Raw genomic sequence first — 18,206 nt, forward strand, 5'->3', positions numbered from 1 at the left:
GGAGCACAGGCTCCGGACACGCAGGCCCAGCGGCCATGGCTCACGGGCCCAGCCGCTCTGCGGCATGTGGGATCCTCCCGGACTGGGGCACGAAGTCACGTCCCCTGCATCGGCGGGCGGACTCCCAACCACTGCGCCACCAGGGAAGCCCATGTTATGTGGTTTTTTTATCTCAATTTAAAAAACTGTTAAAAAACCCAATATGACTTTATTCATTTATAGAAATGATAGTGGTTTTTTGTTCTGGTTTTTTTTTTAATTTATTTTTGGCTGCATTGGGTCTTTGTTGCTGCGTGCGGGCTTTCTCTCATTGCGGCGAGCGGGGGCTTCTCATTGCGGTGGCTTCTCTTGTTGCGGAGCACGGGCTCTAGGCATGCAGGCTCAGTAGTTGTGGAGCACGGGCTTAGTTGCTCCGCGGCATGTGGGATCTTCCCAGACCAGGGCTCGAACCCGTGTCCCCTGCATTGGCAGGCGGATTCTTAACCACTGCGCCACCAGGGAAGCCCCCGAAATGAAAGTTTTAAATCAGAATATTTTCAACTACACGTTGTTGGTCCTGAATCATGTAGTTTAAATGACTTGTACAATCCTTAATAGCTTATAAAAATATGTATACTTTTAGTTACGATTCTTTCCCTTTGTTAAAAATATCTTGTTTATATTTGCAGATATTTGTCCTTTATGCTCAAGGAAAGATTTGTATATTGCTAATAAAAATGTAACAATACTTTAAAAAAATATTTTTCTTCCAGACCACCGAATGAGTGCCAACTGCCTTCTTTTGGTATAATGTGCTGTGTACGTGCTAAGTGAGAAAAGAGCATGAGGCATCCGTCAAGGGTGCACTCTGTAATTATACAGACCACTCATAAACATGAAAAAAGCCCTGGCAGAGAGATGGCAAGTGACTCATGCAGACAGCACCTGCTCTTGCTGATAGAGACAGAGACATCTTGGCATCCTGATGTTTGGGGGACTTTATGGAGGAGACTAGGTTGAAAGAGTGGGCCAGGAACTGGATAAGCAGAAAGAAACAGAAAGAACAGTCCAAGTGTAGGACAGAAGACAGAAACTTGAGATGGACATGATGAACTGCTTTTTATTTTTTTAGTGGAGTGTTCTAAGACAAACAGGGAACTGCAGGTAGAAGTGAAGTTGTAAAAGTCCTCAGGAAGTTGGGGCTTTATTTGGGAAACACTGGTTTTGGAGTATAAAAGTGATGTCCTAAACATGACAGAAATATGCCTATTACTCACCTACCCACCCTTCCTCCCATTTCTTCATTCATTCAACAAATATTCTTTCACCACCTCCTTTGTGAAAATCACAGATACAAGAAAATTTCCCTAACCATAAAGTATAGAATATGGGCAAAGGCAAGTGTGAAGCAGAAAGTCCAGAAAGCCTGTAACAGTGATCCAGGATTGTAGTCATGTTACTGGATTGATAAAAGGGCTAATGGTTTTTAAGCACTTAAGAGTATTTGCCAAATATTTTATCATTACTCTAAATGGAGTATAACCGTTAAAAATTGTGAAACACTATATTGTACACCTGTAATTTATTTAATATTATACATCAACTATACTTCAATTAAAAAAAGCATGTATATTACATTGAAAAAAAGAGTATATGCCAGACACTGTTAAATGCTTATATATGTTATGTATTATCCTCATAACCCTATAGACACTTTTATTATCCCAATTTACCCATGAAGAAAGTGAGGCTTAGAGAGGTTAATTAATATAGTCACACAACAAAGAATAATATAAATATCATTTGTTTAGCAGATTAAAGTTTGTAAATATTTTTATAGGCCCTCTTTTGTTTGATCCTCTGCCTATGTGTTAGGCCTCCTAAATAGCATTATTCTCATTTTATAGATAAGCACAGAAGAACATAGAGAAACTTGCCTAGGCAATCATTCATCAGACAGTAAGCACGTACCGTGTGCCAGGCATTCTTCTATGCAATAGACAAGATAGATCAAGTGCTTGTCCTCAGGGAATTGTTTTCTGGTGGGGATGAATAACAGTGAATATATAAGTAAATAATACCAAATAATTTCTGGAGATGACAAGTACTGTGAAGTAGACAAAATAAGGTAAAGTAATAGAGGGGGGCTGGCTACAGTAGAAAATGAAGGCCTTTCTAAGGAAGTGATGATGGTTGAGACCTGTATAACAAGAGGGCCTCATGCAACAATCTGAAGGGAAAACATTCCAAGCAAGAGTGCAGTAAGTACAGAGGCCCTGAGATAGGAACACAGTTGTCATTTTCAGTGGAGAGAACCCAGTGTGGCTAAATCATGGTGAAGGAGAGGAGAGAGAATGAGAAAGAAGAAGTAGGCTGGAGCTTGATTATGTAGGGACTTGTGGGCTGTGGTAAACGGTTTGGTTCTTATTCTGTGGGCAATAGGAAGACAGTGGAGAGTTTTAAACAGGGTGTTTGTGTGTATGCATGTTGGCGGGGAGGTGACATGGTCTGATTTACACTTTTTTAAAAAACCATCCTTGTTGCTGTTTGCAGGATAGACTGTGTGAATGGTGGGGTAAGACTGAGGTAGGTAGAACAGTTAGTTGACCAAGTGAAAGATCATGGTGACTTTGAGTAGGGTGATAGTAACAGTGGAGTTGGAGAAAAGTGGTGTGTTTGAGATGTGCTTTGGAGATAGAGCCAGTAGGACTTATTGGTGAGTTAGCAGTGCATTAGAGAGTCAGACAGTACACTGTAATGTTTAAGAGATAGATGAGATTGCCCATATTTGGATCCCTACTTTGCCACTTACTAGCTATATGATGTTTAGATAAGTTTTTTAACCACTCTGCACCTCAGTTTTCTCCTTAGTAAATGAGGATAATTTTAGTAACCTACCTAATAGGGGTGTTTTGATCAGTAAATAATATGACTACACAGTGTTCAATAAGTGTTGTCTTTTTTGTTTGTTTTAGCTGTTACTGGTTATGAGGTTTGAAGGAGAAAGAGGAATCAAGGATAACTTACACATTTTTGGCCAGATCAAATGAGTGCACAGTATTAAAGAGATAAGAAATAGTGGTGTTGGGAAAGCTGGACAGCCTCATGTAAATCAATGAAATTAGAACACTCCCTCACACCAAATACAAAAACTAAAGTCAAAATGTTTTAAAGACGTAAATATAAAACATTACACCATAAAACTCCTAGAAGAGAACATAAGCAAAACATTCTCTGACATAAATCATAGCAATATTTTCTTAAATCAGTCTCACAAAGCAAAAGAAATAAAAGCAAAAATAAACAAATGGGACCTAATCAAACTTGAAAGCTTTTGCACAGCAAAGGAAAGCACAAACAAAACAAAAAGACAACCTATGGAATGCGAGAAAATACTTGCAAACAATGCAACTGACAAGGGGTTAATTTCCAAAATATACAAACAGCTGATACAACTCAATAAAAAAAAATACAAACAGCCCAACCAAAAAATGGGCAAAAGGCTGAATAGACATTTCTCCAAAGAAGATATACAGGTAGCCAACAGGCACATGAAAATATGCTCAACTTTGCTAATTATTAGAGAATAACCATCATCAAAAAGTCTACAAATAATAAATGCTGGAGAGGGTGTGGAGAAAAGGGAACCCTCCTACGCTCTTGGTGGGAATGTAAACTGATACAGCCACTATGGAGAACACTATGGAGGTTCATTAAAACACTAAAAATAGAGTTACCATATGATCCAGCCAATCCCACTCCTGGGTATATATTTTGGAAAAGACAAGAATTCTAATTTGAAAAGATGCATGTACCCCAGTGTTCACTGCAGCACTATTTACAGTAGCCAAGACATGGATGCAACCTAAATGTCCATCGACAGATGAATTGATAAAGAAGATGTGGTACCTATATACAGTGGAATATTACTCAGCCATAAAAACATTGTAATATTGCAATTTGCAGCAACATGGATAGACCTAGAGAATATCATACTAAGTGACGTACGTCAGACAGAGAAAGAGAAATATTATATGATATCATTTATATGTGGAATCTAAAAAATTATACAAATGACTCTATATACAAAACAGAAGTAGACTCACAGACAGAAAACAAACTTACGGTTACCAAAGGGGAAAGAGGGAGTGGAACGATAAATTAGGAGTATGGGATTAACAGATACAAACTACTATACATAAAATAGATAAGCAAAAAGATTTACTCTACAGCACAGGGAACTATATTCAATATCTTGTAAAGACCTATAATGGAAAATAATAAATATATATATATATATATATATATGTATAACTGAATCACTTTGTGGTACACCTGAAGCTAACACAATATTGTAAATCAACTATACTTCAATTAAAAAATAAAATTTAGGGCTTCCCTGGTGGCACAGTGGTTGAGAGTCTGCCTGCTGATGCAGGGGACAGGGGTTTGTGCCCCGGTCCGGGAAGATCCCACATGCCGCAGAACGGCTGGGCCCGTGAGCCATGACCGCTGGGCCTGCGCATCCGGAGCCTGTGCTCCGCAACAGGAGAGGCCACAACAGTGAGAGGCCCACATACCGCAAAAAAAAAAAAGAAAGAAAGAAAAAAATAAAATTTAAAAAAGAGAGATAAGACATACTTTAAGGGTGAGTGAATTTAAGGATGGAAATCAGTAGTTCAGTTTTGTCCATGGTAAGTTTAAGGCTCCTATTAGATAACCAGGATCATGGGATAGGAAGTGACAAGAATGGAACTTGTTTTGTGGGTATTTCACTTCTAAAACTTGCCCTCTTTCCACTCTTTGAGAGGCAGAGTAAGTGAGTGATTATGAGCACAGACTCTGCAGTTAGACTGCCTGAATCTGAATTCTAGCTCTGCTATTTACTAGCTTTATGACCTTGGATTAGTTACTTAAACTTTCTGTGCCTCATTTTTGTTACCTGTAAAATGGGATGATGGTTTGTTAAAGCACTTAGATCAGTGCCTCCTCACACACAGAATGTACGATGTTCTGTAAAGTGATTGTTGCTATTGTTGTTACTTTTCAATCCTGAATGTTGCTATAGAAATGAAATGAGAAGAAGATTCAAGCAATGTATTTTATGAAGGAAGGATTAACAGGATTTTGGTGACAAATTGGATATTGAGGGTAAAAGAGAGGAGTCAAAGGTGGTTCAGAGGTTCTGAGCTAGAGTGAGTCTATTTGAGGTAGAGTAGGATTGATAAGGAGTTGAGTTTTAGACCTATTAACTTTGAAAATAGCCAAAAGAAAATGTCCAGAAAGCAGTTAAAAATGTGGGAACTAGATAGAACTCAAGAGAAAGTTCAAGACTAGAAATATAGATATGGAATCATCTGCTTAGAAGTGATAATGAAAGATACCAGAGTGAATGAGTTTGGTAAGAGAGAAAGAGAAAGAAGTGAGATGAATAGAAGAACAAGGACTTAAAGGGTAAGGATTTCCATCTCAAAGGCAAAGCAGGATAGATGGCAGAGTACAGAACTAACAGAGACAAGGAAAGTAAGGAAATAGTGGTAGTCTATGTTTGAGAAATAAAGGGAGGGAAAACTGGGAAGGTGGTAAGTCATCTGAGGATTTCTTTGAAAAGATGTTTGGAATTATTTGGTGAAGAACTAGTCATAAAAATGGGATAGTGGATGGTCCTAATGTCTTAGAATGGTGGAAAACATTCTAGGGCAACATAGATGTTACAGCAAATCTCAACAAGGAAGAGAAAGCAGCTGCCCTAGGATAGGTGTGAAAACTGTAAGTACAGCTGCAGGAAATATTCGTGCCGTTTATTGTTACTATGTTTCAAATACTGTACTTGGCACTTTGTTGCCAAGAATCCTCAGGATTCTCCGAAATATTGGAAACCACCTAAATGTTATCAAAATAAACATGGCTTGAATAAATTATGGCACATCCATATAATGTAATGTCTTTCAGCCATTTTTTTTTAAACCAGGTAGATCTATACTGGCAAAGGAAGATATCAGTGGGATACTTTTCTGTGATAATAAACACGTTTGAAAACTTATCTATCTATTGCAATAGACTAAACTCAAGGATGGGCACTGGGTTGTATTCATCTTGTAATATCAGAGTCTAGCGTGGATTCTTGTATGTCTTAACTGTTGGTCAAATGAATAAGTGCATACATGCTTATAAAATGGAGAGCACTAGTACCACACTGGGCTTGAGTGTGTGTGTGCGTGCGCGCACGTGTGTACTTCGTGAACCTAAAAGCAGAAAATATTATAATATTATTAAGGAAAATACCATTCAGAAATAGGAGGTATTACTTATTATTAGGCAGTTTTCAGAGAGACTTCATTGGTTTAGACAGTAATTTTGGAGGTTTGAAGAAAATTGTGAAAATAGAGAAAAGATAGTTCCAACTTTGTCAGTGAAAGGAAGAAAATTGTTGGGGTGGGACCGGCCACACACAATTCTTTCTGTGGGTGGAAATGGGGTGAAGCGTCCCGCTTGGGCTGGTGTTAAAGGCCTGAGTTCATTATGGTAGATGGTTATTGAACTGGAACTTTCCTAAATGCTGACTTTTCAAATGAAAGAGTTCTTCAACCATCGAATAGTCTCCTAATCAGATGCTCACTATGATTCAACATGTGTAGTGGGCATTTTAGATCTGAGTGCTCTGTCATACAAATAGAAACAACATTGTCTTAAACAGGCCTGTGATTCAAAACGAAGAAACCAGTTTACCAATTAGGATCTGTAAGCTGCCTTATTTATTGTTAGTGGAATAACATCTGCATTCTAATATATGTATTCACTTGCTTTTTATTTAAAAACTCTAATTGCCCTGAAGATTATAGATAATGGCCCGCTCTAAGGTTACTTCTTTTGATGAATGGGAGATTTCATCCACGAAAAATGAAGCTTAATGTTTTCATTTGTTAGAAATCTTGACGAGACTCTGAATAATTACTTTTTCTCATCCTTTTGAGTAACATCAACTTTTAAAGTCTTTATCAAATAAAAATAGAATTTATAGCATTTTTAATGTCTATTTATTTCTGTGAGGTTGTTCCATCATATTTTTCCTTATATATTCATTTAAATCACATTGAAGACTGCCTGAAATGGCATTTTCACGATAATTCTGGGAACCATCCTTTGTATGTTACTTACTGCTGATATATGTATTCTGGTATTTCTTGCCTTCTATCATACATAAATTCTACTGGCATATTAAATACCATAGAGAGGAACTGACTGATAGTAAATCAAATGTTTTACAGCATACTATTGGGAATGTTGGATTCATTACTATGAAGAAATTATATTTGATCACAATTTTCAGAGCTTCCTAATACTGTAATTTATTGGTGCTTCTTAATGTTCTGTGTTAGTTATATACAAGCTCAAAATTGGATTCATTTTAGCTATGCATAATATATGCTATAGTGAATCTTTTCCACACACACAAAAAGTAGCAAATATCCAACACTATGTTTGATTAGAACTATTAAGCCCAACAGCTTGTATTTAACTAACACGGTGGTAATTATATAGTCAACTGGGTAGTTCATTCTCTACCGTAGAAGCTATATATTAGAATAAAGCTATTTTGGTGTATCAGGTGCCAAAGGAAAATTGGCTAACCAGAAAGGGAATAGCTTTATGTGGTGAAGATGTCAAATGAACAGTTTTAACTCACAGTCATTTTTTTAGAGAATACGTAAGTTAGGTTTTTATTTTTAGTTCCCACTCTTCCCTTCATAGTTAAATGACGGAAAATGACTCTCGGTCCCCAAACTACTCTTATGCATCGTTCAAAATAGCCCTGACAGACTAGCCCCTCCAGTAGTGGTGAGATTTATGGCTTTCCATTCCTTGGTGTTCCATTACTCTGTCTACACCATCAAATTGATTAGTAGGCAGTGGAGAGCAAGGAAAGAGAGGCAACTGCTTAGAGCCAGCTGGTGTCCATCATCTTAATGAACTGCTCAGAGATGGTTACTATTGTCCTTGATTCTCATTATAGTTGATGATGACCAGATCTTTTAAAATGTTTCCCCCCTCCCTTATTCTGTATTACAGGGCCCACTGGAAAATGATTTGGTTGTTTATGTAGCGCTCATAGCAGAAAGCCAACGGTATGAAATCCAGATGGGTGGCGTGTTCTTTTGAGGGGGAGGGAAGGGGATTGATTGCTTTAGGCTTATAATACTGAGTGTGGTGGTAGAAATTAACTTCATAGACCCCTTCACAGGGTTTCAAGGATGTCACTAATGTCACTTTAAGTGCCAGAATAACATTCTTTTCAGGTTTAAAAATAATTTTGCTTTAGTTGGTGTTAATATTAATTAAAGTCTGTGACCAGTGCCAGTGTTGCCTGGTGTGTAGTTTTGAGAAATTAATGCAAACAGATTATGGGGATCCCCCAAGTTAGTGCTTACCTCTCTGGCAGCCCCCAAAGCTCACAGCTGATGCTTTGTGAAGAACCCAAGAGGGCTCTGGGTTCCAGTGCAGATGACATATTGCTGACATTAACAAATGAATAATGTGCTCCAAACTAGCATAGTCTTTCCCCTTTTCTCCTCCTCCTTCACCATTGTCCATATAAATGCATTACTGAAAATGTCTCTTTTTTTCCCTGTGTTTTTTAGCCTTCAGGTTTTCCTCAACACATATGGTATTCAGACTCAAACTCCTCAACAGGTAGAACCCATTCAGATCTGGGCCCAGCAGGAGCTCGTGAAAGTAAGTGATTCTGCTTCTTTACTGTCTCCTTTATGTAGGTACTAGAGCATGATGATTAGACTTAGTTTATAGTCAGAAGCATATTTAAAAATCCAATTCTGAGATAGGGTCATTGATCCAAAGTCTTTCTGATTAAGCTGAGAGACCCACTTTATCAGACACTGTTACTGAAACACAACTGCATTGTGTGTGTGCGTTATATTCATAGGTCTTGTTGATTTCTGCTCCTTGCTAAAGTCTATTACAAACCTGGACTGACCACTTAAATAACAAATCAGCCTTAATTTTAGTAGTGGTGTATAAAATTAACCTTTACATTTGATTTATTTTCCCTTTTATTAACAATTAAAGAAATCTTCTCACCTAAATATTGTTGGTAATAACTACTTCCCTTTTTCTCTTGCCTTACTATTTGGAGTCTGAAGTAATTCCTACCCTCTTTGGTTTGCTGGGTCTCAAAATAATTATAAAGTGACATCTGAATTTATATTTGATGCAGTTACATACCTATTAGATTGGATTAAAAGATGACTTTTGAGGCCTTTTGTATGCACTGCCCTGCAGCATATGCCTGAGTTTAGGAATATTACTGCTCATTAGGGATGGGAAATTGTTGATCTCCACTAATTATTTTTAAACCACTGTTTTTATTTGGTAATCATTAAAAACAGTACAGGAATGGGACTTCCCTGGTGGTCCAGTGATTGGGACTTTGCACTTCCAATGCAGGGGGCGCAGGTTTGATCCCTGGTCTCGGGGACTAAGATCCCATATGCTGCCTGGCCAAAAAAAACAGTGTTTGTTTTTGGTGTTTGGTGGAAATGTTTAGAATAGTCTCTCTCAAGTGATCAAGATTGATTGAGTCAGTTAAGCTGATAAAAATGTTTTTTATTAAAACCTTGATGTTACAACAAAGAATAAAAGCTCAGAGAAGTGAGGTGCACATTGCAGGGAAAATGCAAGGCCCCAGAGTTGTTGCTAATCAGACTGGACTTCATGCATTGACAACAAAACCAGAACCTGGGTGTTAGGTCACCCAGAGCACCAGCTCTTCAAAAGTCCTTAACAAATTAGAGCTCTTTTCTCCCCCTCGATTAAAGAGACATGGCTAAAAATGCAAGGAACCCTGGAGTAGGTAACACTTTAAAATCACACTACAAAGTAAACGATGGAAAGCTAGGTTTCATTGTAGAAGAGGCTAAATGAGGCCAAGAGGGAAGTAAGGATCCACAAGGCAAGGAGAGGAGGCTGTATGGAATGGCAGAAAATCTAAGGTTGTAACACTGTGCACTTATCGTTCAGGTGCAGGCTGTATTTGCTGATACACTTTTATGGCCTCTCACTGAAAGCTCCAGAGAATGGTAACAAAGGTTATTATTCTTTGATAAACATGCTCTCAAAACAAATTAACCTGAATCTGTATCTTCAGGCCTAATGTATATTAGCACCTCTTTCTGGGAGCATCTGTACTCTACCAGACAACATACAATCAAGACTTAAGAGACCAACATGGCTCCAAATAACTTGAATGTGGCATTTTATTCATTCATTCATTCATCGTAACACCTGTTCTGTGCAGAGTACTGTGTGGAGCACACAAATAAAATGACTCTGTCCCTGTTCTCAGTTAGTGACCTCTGGGTCTGTTGGGATGACAGAAAAATAGTTAATGACAATCCACTTTGATCGGTGCTATGACAGATGTTAGTGCAAGGTGCTGAGGAGTCACAGAGGTGGTAGGAAGCATTCTGTTACAAAGTGAAGACTTATAACAGGTCCTGACTTATTTTATACTTTGTTGTTTTAAAGATGGCATTAACGCATGATTTACAATTTGGGTGTGTGTTGTGGCTAAAAAGACAGATATGTGACCAGGAGCCCAGCTTCTCTGTGCACGTGTCAGGATGGAAAATTCTCTGTGGCTACAGCCTCTGTGTTTCAAGCTAGCTGCATTTTGGGATTCACCCTCTAAGATATACTGCCGACTACATTGTTTCTTATAGTCTACCTTTTAAAAGTGAAAATGTTCCCTCAAATCTTAGTTAATACACATATTCTTATGCCAGTGGCTGCTTATTCTCTTCTGAGAAGTTGCACCCTCCTTCAGCCCACTGAAGAGGGTGTGAGGGCAGACAGCTGAGGGTAAGGCTTTCACTGTGTGTGGTTAATGTTTCATAATGTGGTAACTGTGGTTTGATTTGCCTCATGGGAGATCTGAATACACTGCAGATGTAGAATGAAGTATTTCTGTACTTCCAGGTGGTTTGGTCCCTGCTATGTGTTTCAGAGCATTAAATGGTGTGAATGTGTACAATGTAGGGACGGTATTATCAGTACCCTAGAATTCAGTGAGCATTCTGCATCTGATTACTTAATTGTCATAGACCTTCTCTACCATGGTTCAGAAAGTTAAGGAAAATGCTTTTACTGTAATAGAGTAGTATTTAAGGATTTCCTTTAAATCTGCCTAGATCAGTACATTTTCACTTGTGCATGGTTGATTAATATAATCATTTGCCTAAAAGAAGAAATCTAAAGTAGTTTAGACATAAATATTAATTTAAGGGAAAGTGGTCTCCATCTAGTGCTGTGCACTGTAGTTTCAGTGTAGCTATACAATGCTGTATAATGCTTATAGAGTACTTTTTATAGCCAGTGGACTTTGTCTAAAACCACTGCTGTTCCAGAATTAATATGCACAGCACATGTGGTTCAGGAGGACATTCACTTGCTCCCTCATTCATCCATCGAGTATTTCCTGAGCACCAGCTGTATGCCAGGCACAGTGCCAACTCAGGGGGTGCTATTTTCTAGGAACATTCAATGGAGAAGGAGAAGGAGACAGCTAACTCTGACATACATGTGTGCACCATGGCAGAATGAACAGAGAGCTCTGGTGATGACATTAATTTTGTATACGTTGAGGTTGATATTTGAAATCAGTTCAAATGATAATCAGTAGATTGTGTAGAGACAGTTGGTTTGATTTTCCATTAGGTTAGATTTCTACCTCTCATCAGATACAAAAATAAATTCCAGACAGATTAAAGATTTAAATCTTTTTAATGATTTAGATATAAAATCACTAAAAAAAAAATAGGAGAACAGTTTTAACTAAATATAATTGAAGGTAGCATAAACAACCTGGCACATCAAAGGTGCTTGTGAAATTTCCTAGCAGAAAAATGTTTAGATTGAAATACCAAATGCTGAAGTGATGTTTGAACTACTATGCAGTCATTCTCACATTTCATAACAACATTGAAGATGAGCAAATTGAGTAAAATATTTGATAAAACAGCAATATTCTTAACATACCAAGATCTTTTACAAATGAAAAAGAATGACAAATGCCCAGTAGACAGGGGAAAAAAGGAAAAAGTGCATAGAACATACAAATAGCTATTAAGTATATGGGAAAATGGTCCACCACAAAATATTTGAATACAGTTGTTTAAAACTAAAATGAAATGTCATTGTGACTCAAGAGAGTGACAAAAATGGCCTATGCACATTTAGTGTCGAAGTAATTGGTCCATTATTTCTGGAGGGTGACCAACCTGGCAGTATGTTTGAAAGAGAATGTATATTCTCTTTGATTCATCAAGTCTAAGAAATTATCCTGAAGAAGTAATCGTATACTGTCCAAAATTGGTTACAGAATTGGTTTTGAAATAACTAAAAATTGGGAGCTACCTTCATCAGGGGATCCATGTTAAATAGGGTAAGGAGACTTCTTGATTGGATTAAGTGCTCTGGCACTAATTAACCCCTAGTTCATTCCAAGTTTATCTGTTTTTACTTTGTAGAAAAACAATATTAAGTTTAAAAAAATGGAACACCAGATTATATAGTATATGAACCCATTTATGTAAATATATATACATGTATGTGTGTATGTGATATGGGTATTTATCTATGCACTGTTAAAAATCTATAACCCTATCTTATGCTTCTGGTGTTTTTAGGGATCACACAATAAATTACACTCCTTTTAACACATACCAAAGTGAAATAGTTGTTGCCTAAGGGGTTACGAGAGTAACAGGACCATTCACTTGTAGCATGTGGATTAAATTTTTCATAAAATTCATATAATCGGAAAAATCAGTAAAGACATTTCCATGTTGGTGGGAAATACTTGAAGGTGGGAATCTGGTCGAAGTTATGTGGCCCTGTTTTTTAAAACTTTAAAGAGCCAAAATTTTTATCACAGAGGAAGCATTTGTTTCTCTGTGTGCTTGTATGAATCAGATAGAGCCATGCAAGTTATAAATTCATGACATGACAGTGTAAGAACAATGTCAAATTTTAGAATGTTGCTAAATGGATCTGCAAAAGTTTTGCTCTCAAATCTCCCAGTGCCCCAGAATCTAAGTTGATGTCATTAGCTGGCTTGTTTTCCTACAAGTCCATTGAATAAAGTTTCCCTGGCCTCTTTTTCTCTGGAGAAATCAGAAATTAGCAGGGCATTAGTCGAGGGGGGGAAAGGGGGCAAAAAAGGAAAAGCATGAATTTTTGTCTGGCTCTGATTTACACAGTTGTGTCTTACAGGCTTATTTCCATCTGGGGATCAATGAAAAATTAGGACTCTGCGGAAGGCCAGATAGGCCCATTGGCTGCCTCGGTACATCAAAGGTACTCATGAAATTTCCTTGGAGAGCAGTGTTCAGATTGTAATACCACAGACGGGAATGATGTTTGACCTGCTATGCATCCATTCTCACATTTCATCATATACTTGGGCTAATTATCTGAATTATTATTTTCTACAAGTAAATATCAATAATTAGTTTGGGGGCTTCCCTGGTGGTGCAGTGGTTGAGAGTCCGCCTGACGATGCAGGGGACACGGGTTTGTGCCCCGGTCCAGAAAGATCCCACATGCCGCGGAGCGGCTAGGCCCATGAGCCATGGCCGCTGAGCCTGCGCGTCCTGAGCCTGTACTCCTCAACGGGAGAGGCCACAACAGTGAGAGGCCCGCGTACCGCAAAAAAAAAAAAATTAGTTTTGTGTGATACCACGAACTCTTCTAAAAATAGATAAGCATCTCACTGCTCTTTTGTTTCTGAGCCTTGTAAGATACCTGATTATAGTAGTATTTACTCAGACGGAGGCTTTTTCCCTTATAGTAGAGGCGGACTACTTTATTAGTGTACTGAGTCAATCAAGAAGCTGTACCTTCTTAATATTATGTAGATTTATAAGATTATTTTGTTTGCTTTTTCAGAATTAAACATCAGTTTTAATTTTTATTAGGACTTATAGTACTGTACCTTTGCCTTTGGTCTGTTTTATTTATTTATTTGTTTGTTTGTTTATATTTTTTCTTTTTTTAAAAATTTATCCTTTACAGATTTATCGCATTCTAGGAAAGACTGTGGTTTGTTACCCTATCATCTTTGACCTAAGTGATTTCTACATGTCTCAAGATGTTTTACTGCTGATAGATGACATAAAGGTAGCTTCAGAACACCTTTTAATTGAAATGGGATGACTTTGTTTCTAGTGATTTCTATCGTATGTTGTTAAATTAAGTGCTCCTGGGTCTATGATACTGGGTTAATACAGTATCAAATATGAAAGTAAAACAACATCTGCATAGCTTTGGGGAGTTAAATTACTTGCAGCATTAGAATAATAGATGTATTCTGTTTTATATAAAGTTGTATGACTTTACTTGTCTACCTTCTACAAATGGAACTAAAGGGTATATACTGTAGTTGTAAAAGCAGAGGGGGAACTTTTTTGGAAACGATGTTCATACGATAGTAAGTTTATCACTTTTTGAACAAAAGTTGAGTTACCAAAATGATTTTATTTATGAAGAATTTCAAGTAAAACCTCACCTAACTCATTATACCCACTCAGTTAAAATCTCCTCCACTCCCTTTTCCATTTACAGAGTAGAAAAGCTTAGGGTCATGGCCCAGAGCATGAAGTCTGGAGCCAGATTTCATTTGTTAAAATCTTGACTCTACTGTTTACCAGCTCTGTGATCTTGGGCAAGTTAGTTAACTTCTCTGTGTCCCTGTTTTCTCATCTGTATAACTGAATAGAGCTGTCCTGAGGATTAGGAGTTCATATATGCAAAGCCCTCAGAATAGTGCCTGGCACATAGTGAAGTGTTAATGTATGTCTTTGATGGGATGATGATTATGATGATGATGATGATAATGATAATAGAAATTGAGTCAAATAAAGAACTCTTCATGTTTCCAATGGTCTGTATAGATTCACCCCAATCTCTTCTACCGGCTGTAATATAAATCTACAGTAACGTGGAGTGAGAATTAATCTTCTGGATGATAACCCTGGGTTGATTTTCCTTCCTTGGGACCATTCTCGAACTGTATTTATTAGGCCTCAAAAAAGGAGTGGGGGGCGGTGCAGCCTTAAAACATGTGTGATCTATTTTTAAGAACGAAGTTTAAAATCAGAATGGTTTCTAGCTTAACTTGTATGTATTAGAACATTTCTACCCCTAAGTAGTCTATCTTATCCAGGGTTTGATTATGAATTATCTTGATATAGAATAGTTTTGTTGGCTCTTTGCCACTAATGGTTAAGCATCCTGATCAGCTCAGATACTGTGCCATTACATCCTGCCTCATTCTTATGTTTTAATAGAATGCACTACAGTTTATTAAGCAATACTGGAAAATGCATGGACATCCACTTTTCCTTGTTCTCATCCGGGAAGACAATATAAGGTAGGTGGCTGAAAGAGTTGAGGCGCATGCATCTCATCACCATTAACACTGTGAACCCTTTGGAAGCAGGGCCTCCTTGTATTTTTATATCCATCTCAGCATGTGACAGAGTGTTTTGCGTGTGTAAAGGGTACTTAGTACTAGATAATTAATTTCTCATTCTGTTGTTAATATGCACATTTTGTTTATCTGTTTATATTTTTCAGAGGTAGCCGATTCAATCCCATACTAGATATGCTGGCAGCTTTTAAGAACGGAGTGGTTGGAGGAGTCAAAGTTCACGTTGATCGTCTACAGGTAGTCTTCTGAATTTCAGTGTTTCTGTTTCCAGCACAATTAGTCCACAGATACAGCTATGTTTCTTAATTATATTCTGTGGAAGGTTTTTGTCTGAAGGTTTTATTCTCTGTCTACCTTCCCGTTCCTATTGCCATCACCCCATTTATCTGATCCCTCCAATCTGATGCTTGAGCAATTGCAGTGGTTTCCCACCAGAATTTCAGACTTTAAGAGATCATCTCTGACCTCAGTTTTGCATTTGAGGAAGGTGGGGTCCAGAGTGGTGAAGTGACCTGCTGTATAAGCTCAGGTTCTTTGACTCCCTGGTCCAGTGCTCTGTTCCCTACCACACAGTGACATCCAACCTGGAGATAATTCTTGTTCCATTCAGAATTTTACAGCATTATTTTCATAGCTCCTAAATAACAGAAGCCCTTTGTGGTTCCCTATAACCATAGCAGCCTCTCTGCCCACAATGATCTCCTACTAAACATTCTTTCTGCTTCAGCCAATACAGATTACTTACTGTGTTCTCAAATTTGTGAGGTTCTGCCCCTTTCTGCTCACTCCATTTCCTCTGCCTGGAATAGCTTTCCTTCTTTCAACATCACTGGGCTTTGAAGTCTTACCAAACTTTAAAGACCAGTTCTGCAGAATCACTCAGACCAGAAATGATACTTTTCTCTTTTAATATCCTTTTATGACCTTTAACATAAACTATTCAAATTGTAGTCCATTATCAACTTATTTCCTTTAAAAAGTTGTGATCATTTCATAGTCTTTTATGTAGTAGATACTCAATATTGAGTAAGAAAGAGGAAAATTTATAAAGAGGGACCTGTGTAGGTAATGTGGTAAATGGCATGTTTACATAATCATTCACTGGTGCTTGTATTGGCTTGGCCAAAAAGTTCATTCGGTTTTTCCATACGATATTACAGAAACGAACTTTTTGGCCAACCTAATATTTTGCATACTTGATTGATTTTTACCTAAGTTTTTATCTTTTCCCCTTATTTTTTATTCTTTTGTCTTTTTGTAATGCTTCACGGGGGAATTTCTTTGTTATTTATCATGTAGCTCCTCTGTTGAGTTTTGTGTTTTGCTGTCATGTTTTTAATTTTCCCTTTCATACTATCTTGTCCTTTCTTTCCTGGGTATTATATGTTGTCTTATCCTTCTGAGAACATTAACTAGAGAGCTTTGGAAATTTTTCCTTTCTACATTATCTCTTTCAGGTTTTTTTCCTCTGTTTTGGGGGGCTCATTCTTTCATGTTGGAGACATTTGTCAGATGTCTGGTAATCTTTAGCTATCCCTTCATTTTTAAGAGTGAAAGAATAAAAACTTCATTGGAAGCTGTGTGTTTGGGAAAAAGGATCGTTGTCATGATGAATTTACTTCTAAGGTAGTCTGGTGGCAAAGGCCCTTTTTGCTGGGGAAAACCCAGATGCCAATATCTGGAGATTTTTCTCTCTTCTGCTCTTCAGTTTCCCCGGAAAATAAACATCTAGCCTTCTGCTTGAAGGACATACATTTTGCTTCCATGTACTGAGAGCAGGGTTGGGGAGGGGAGTCAGGGATTTTGCACTGTGCTGTATATTATCAGAAACATCTCTCGTTGGGACAGCTGTTTAATAAGTTGTCTCTCTCTACTGATGCAGATTCAGAAGACAATAAAATAGTACATTATCAAATTGTCCAGGATACTTACAACAGCACAGATTATTTTCACATACACAGCACAAGTGGCTTAATTCTGACAGTACAGATGCTGGACCACGAGTTCGTGCAACACTGCACTTTGAAAGTCAGAGAAACGGATAATAGCTTCCCATCACTAAGCAGCGAAGTCTTTGTTTATATCTACAACATGGACTAAAATGACAGCTCTCCAATTTTTAATCAGCTCATTTATGAGTCTTTCACTTAATGCATTGTTTAATCTTTATTTATTTATTTATTTATTTTTACATCTTTACTGGAGTATAATTGCTTTACAATGGTGTGTTAGTTTCTGCTTTATAACAAAGTGAATCAGTTATACATATACATATGTTCCCATATCTCTTCCCTCTTACGTCTCCCTCCCTCCCACCCTCCCTATCCCACCCCTCTAGGTGGTCACAAAGCACCGAACTGATCTCCCTGGGCTATGCGGCTGCTTCCCACTAGGTATCTGTTTTATGTTTGGTAGTGTATATATGTCCATATGTCACCCTCTCACTTTGTCACAGCTTACCCTTCCCCCTCTCCATATCCTCAAGTCCATTCTCTAGTAGGTCTGTATCTTTATTCCTGTCTTACCCCTAGGTTCTTCATGACACTTTTTTTTCTTAGATTCCATATATATGTGTTAACATACGGTATTTGTCTTTCTCTTTCTGACTTACTTCACTCTGTATGACAGACTCTAGGTCCATCCACCTCACTACAAATAACTCAGTTTCGTTTCTTTTTATGACTGAGTAATATTCCATTGTATATATGTGCCACATCTTCTT

The 18,206-nt window shown here is 37.7% G+C and overlaps 1 protein-coding gene across 4 annotated transcripts in view; it reads left to right on the forward strand.

Moving 5' to 3' along the window:
- PHKB (phosphorylase kinase regulatory subunit beta) overlaps positions 1–18,206 on the forward strand; it is a 193,773-nt gene that overhangs the window by 127,047 nt on the left and 48,520 nt on the right. For all 4 annotated transcript variants that reach the window (XM_027092140.1, XM_027092138.1, XM_027092141.1 and 1 more), the window contains 6 exons: positions 8,050–8,105; positions 8,619–8,712; positions 13,267–13,350; positions 14,068–14,172; positions 15,342–15,424; positions 15,631–15,721. In XM_027092140.1, the coding sequence (XP_026947941.1) occupies positions 8,050–8,105; positions 8,619–8,712; positions 13,267–13,350; positions 14,068–14,172; positions 15,342–15,424; positions 15,631–15,721 (513 nt within the window). The remainder of the gene's footprint in view (positions 1–8,049; positions 8,106–8,618; positions 8,713–13,266; positions 13,351–14,067; positions 14,173–15,341; positions 15,425–15,630; positions 15,722–18,206) is intronic.

This window comes from Aethalodelphis obliquidens, unplaced genomic scaffold (assembly GCF_003676395.1).
Source record: "Aethalodelphis obliquidens isolate GAN/ISIS:26980383/991018 unplaced genomic scaffold, ASM367639v1 scaffold75, whole genome shotgun sequence".
Classification (NCBI taxonomy): Eukaryota; Metazoa; Chordata; class Mammalia; order Artiodactyla; family Delphinidae; genus Aethalodelphis; species Aethalodelphis obliquidens.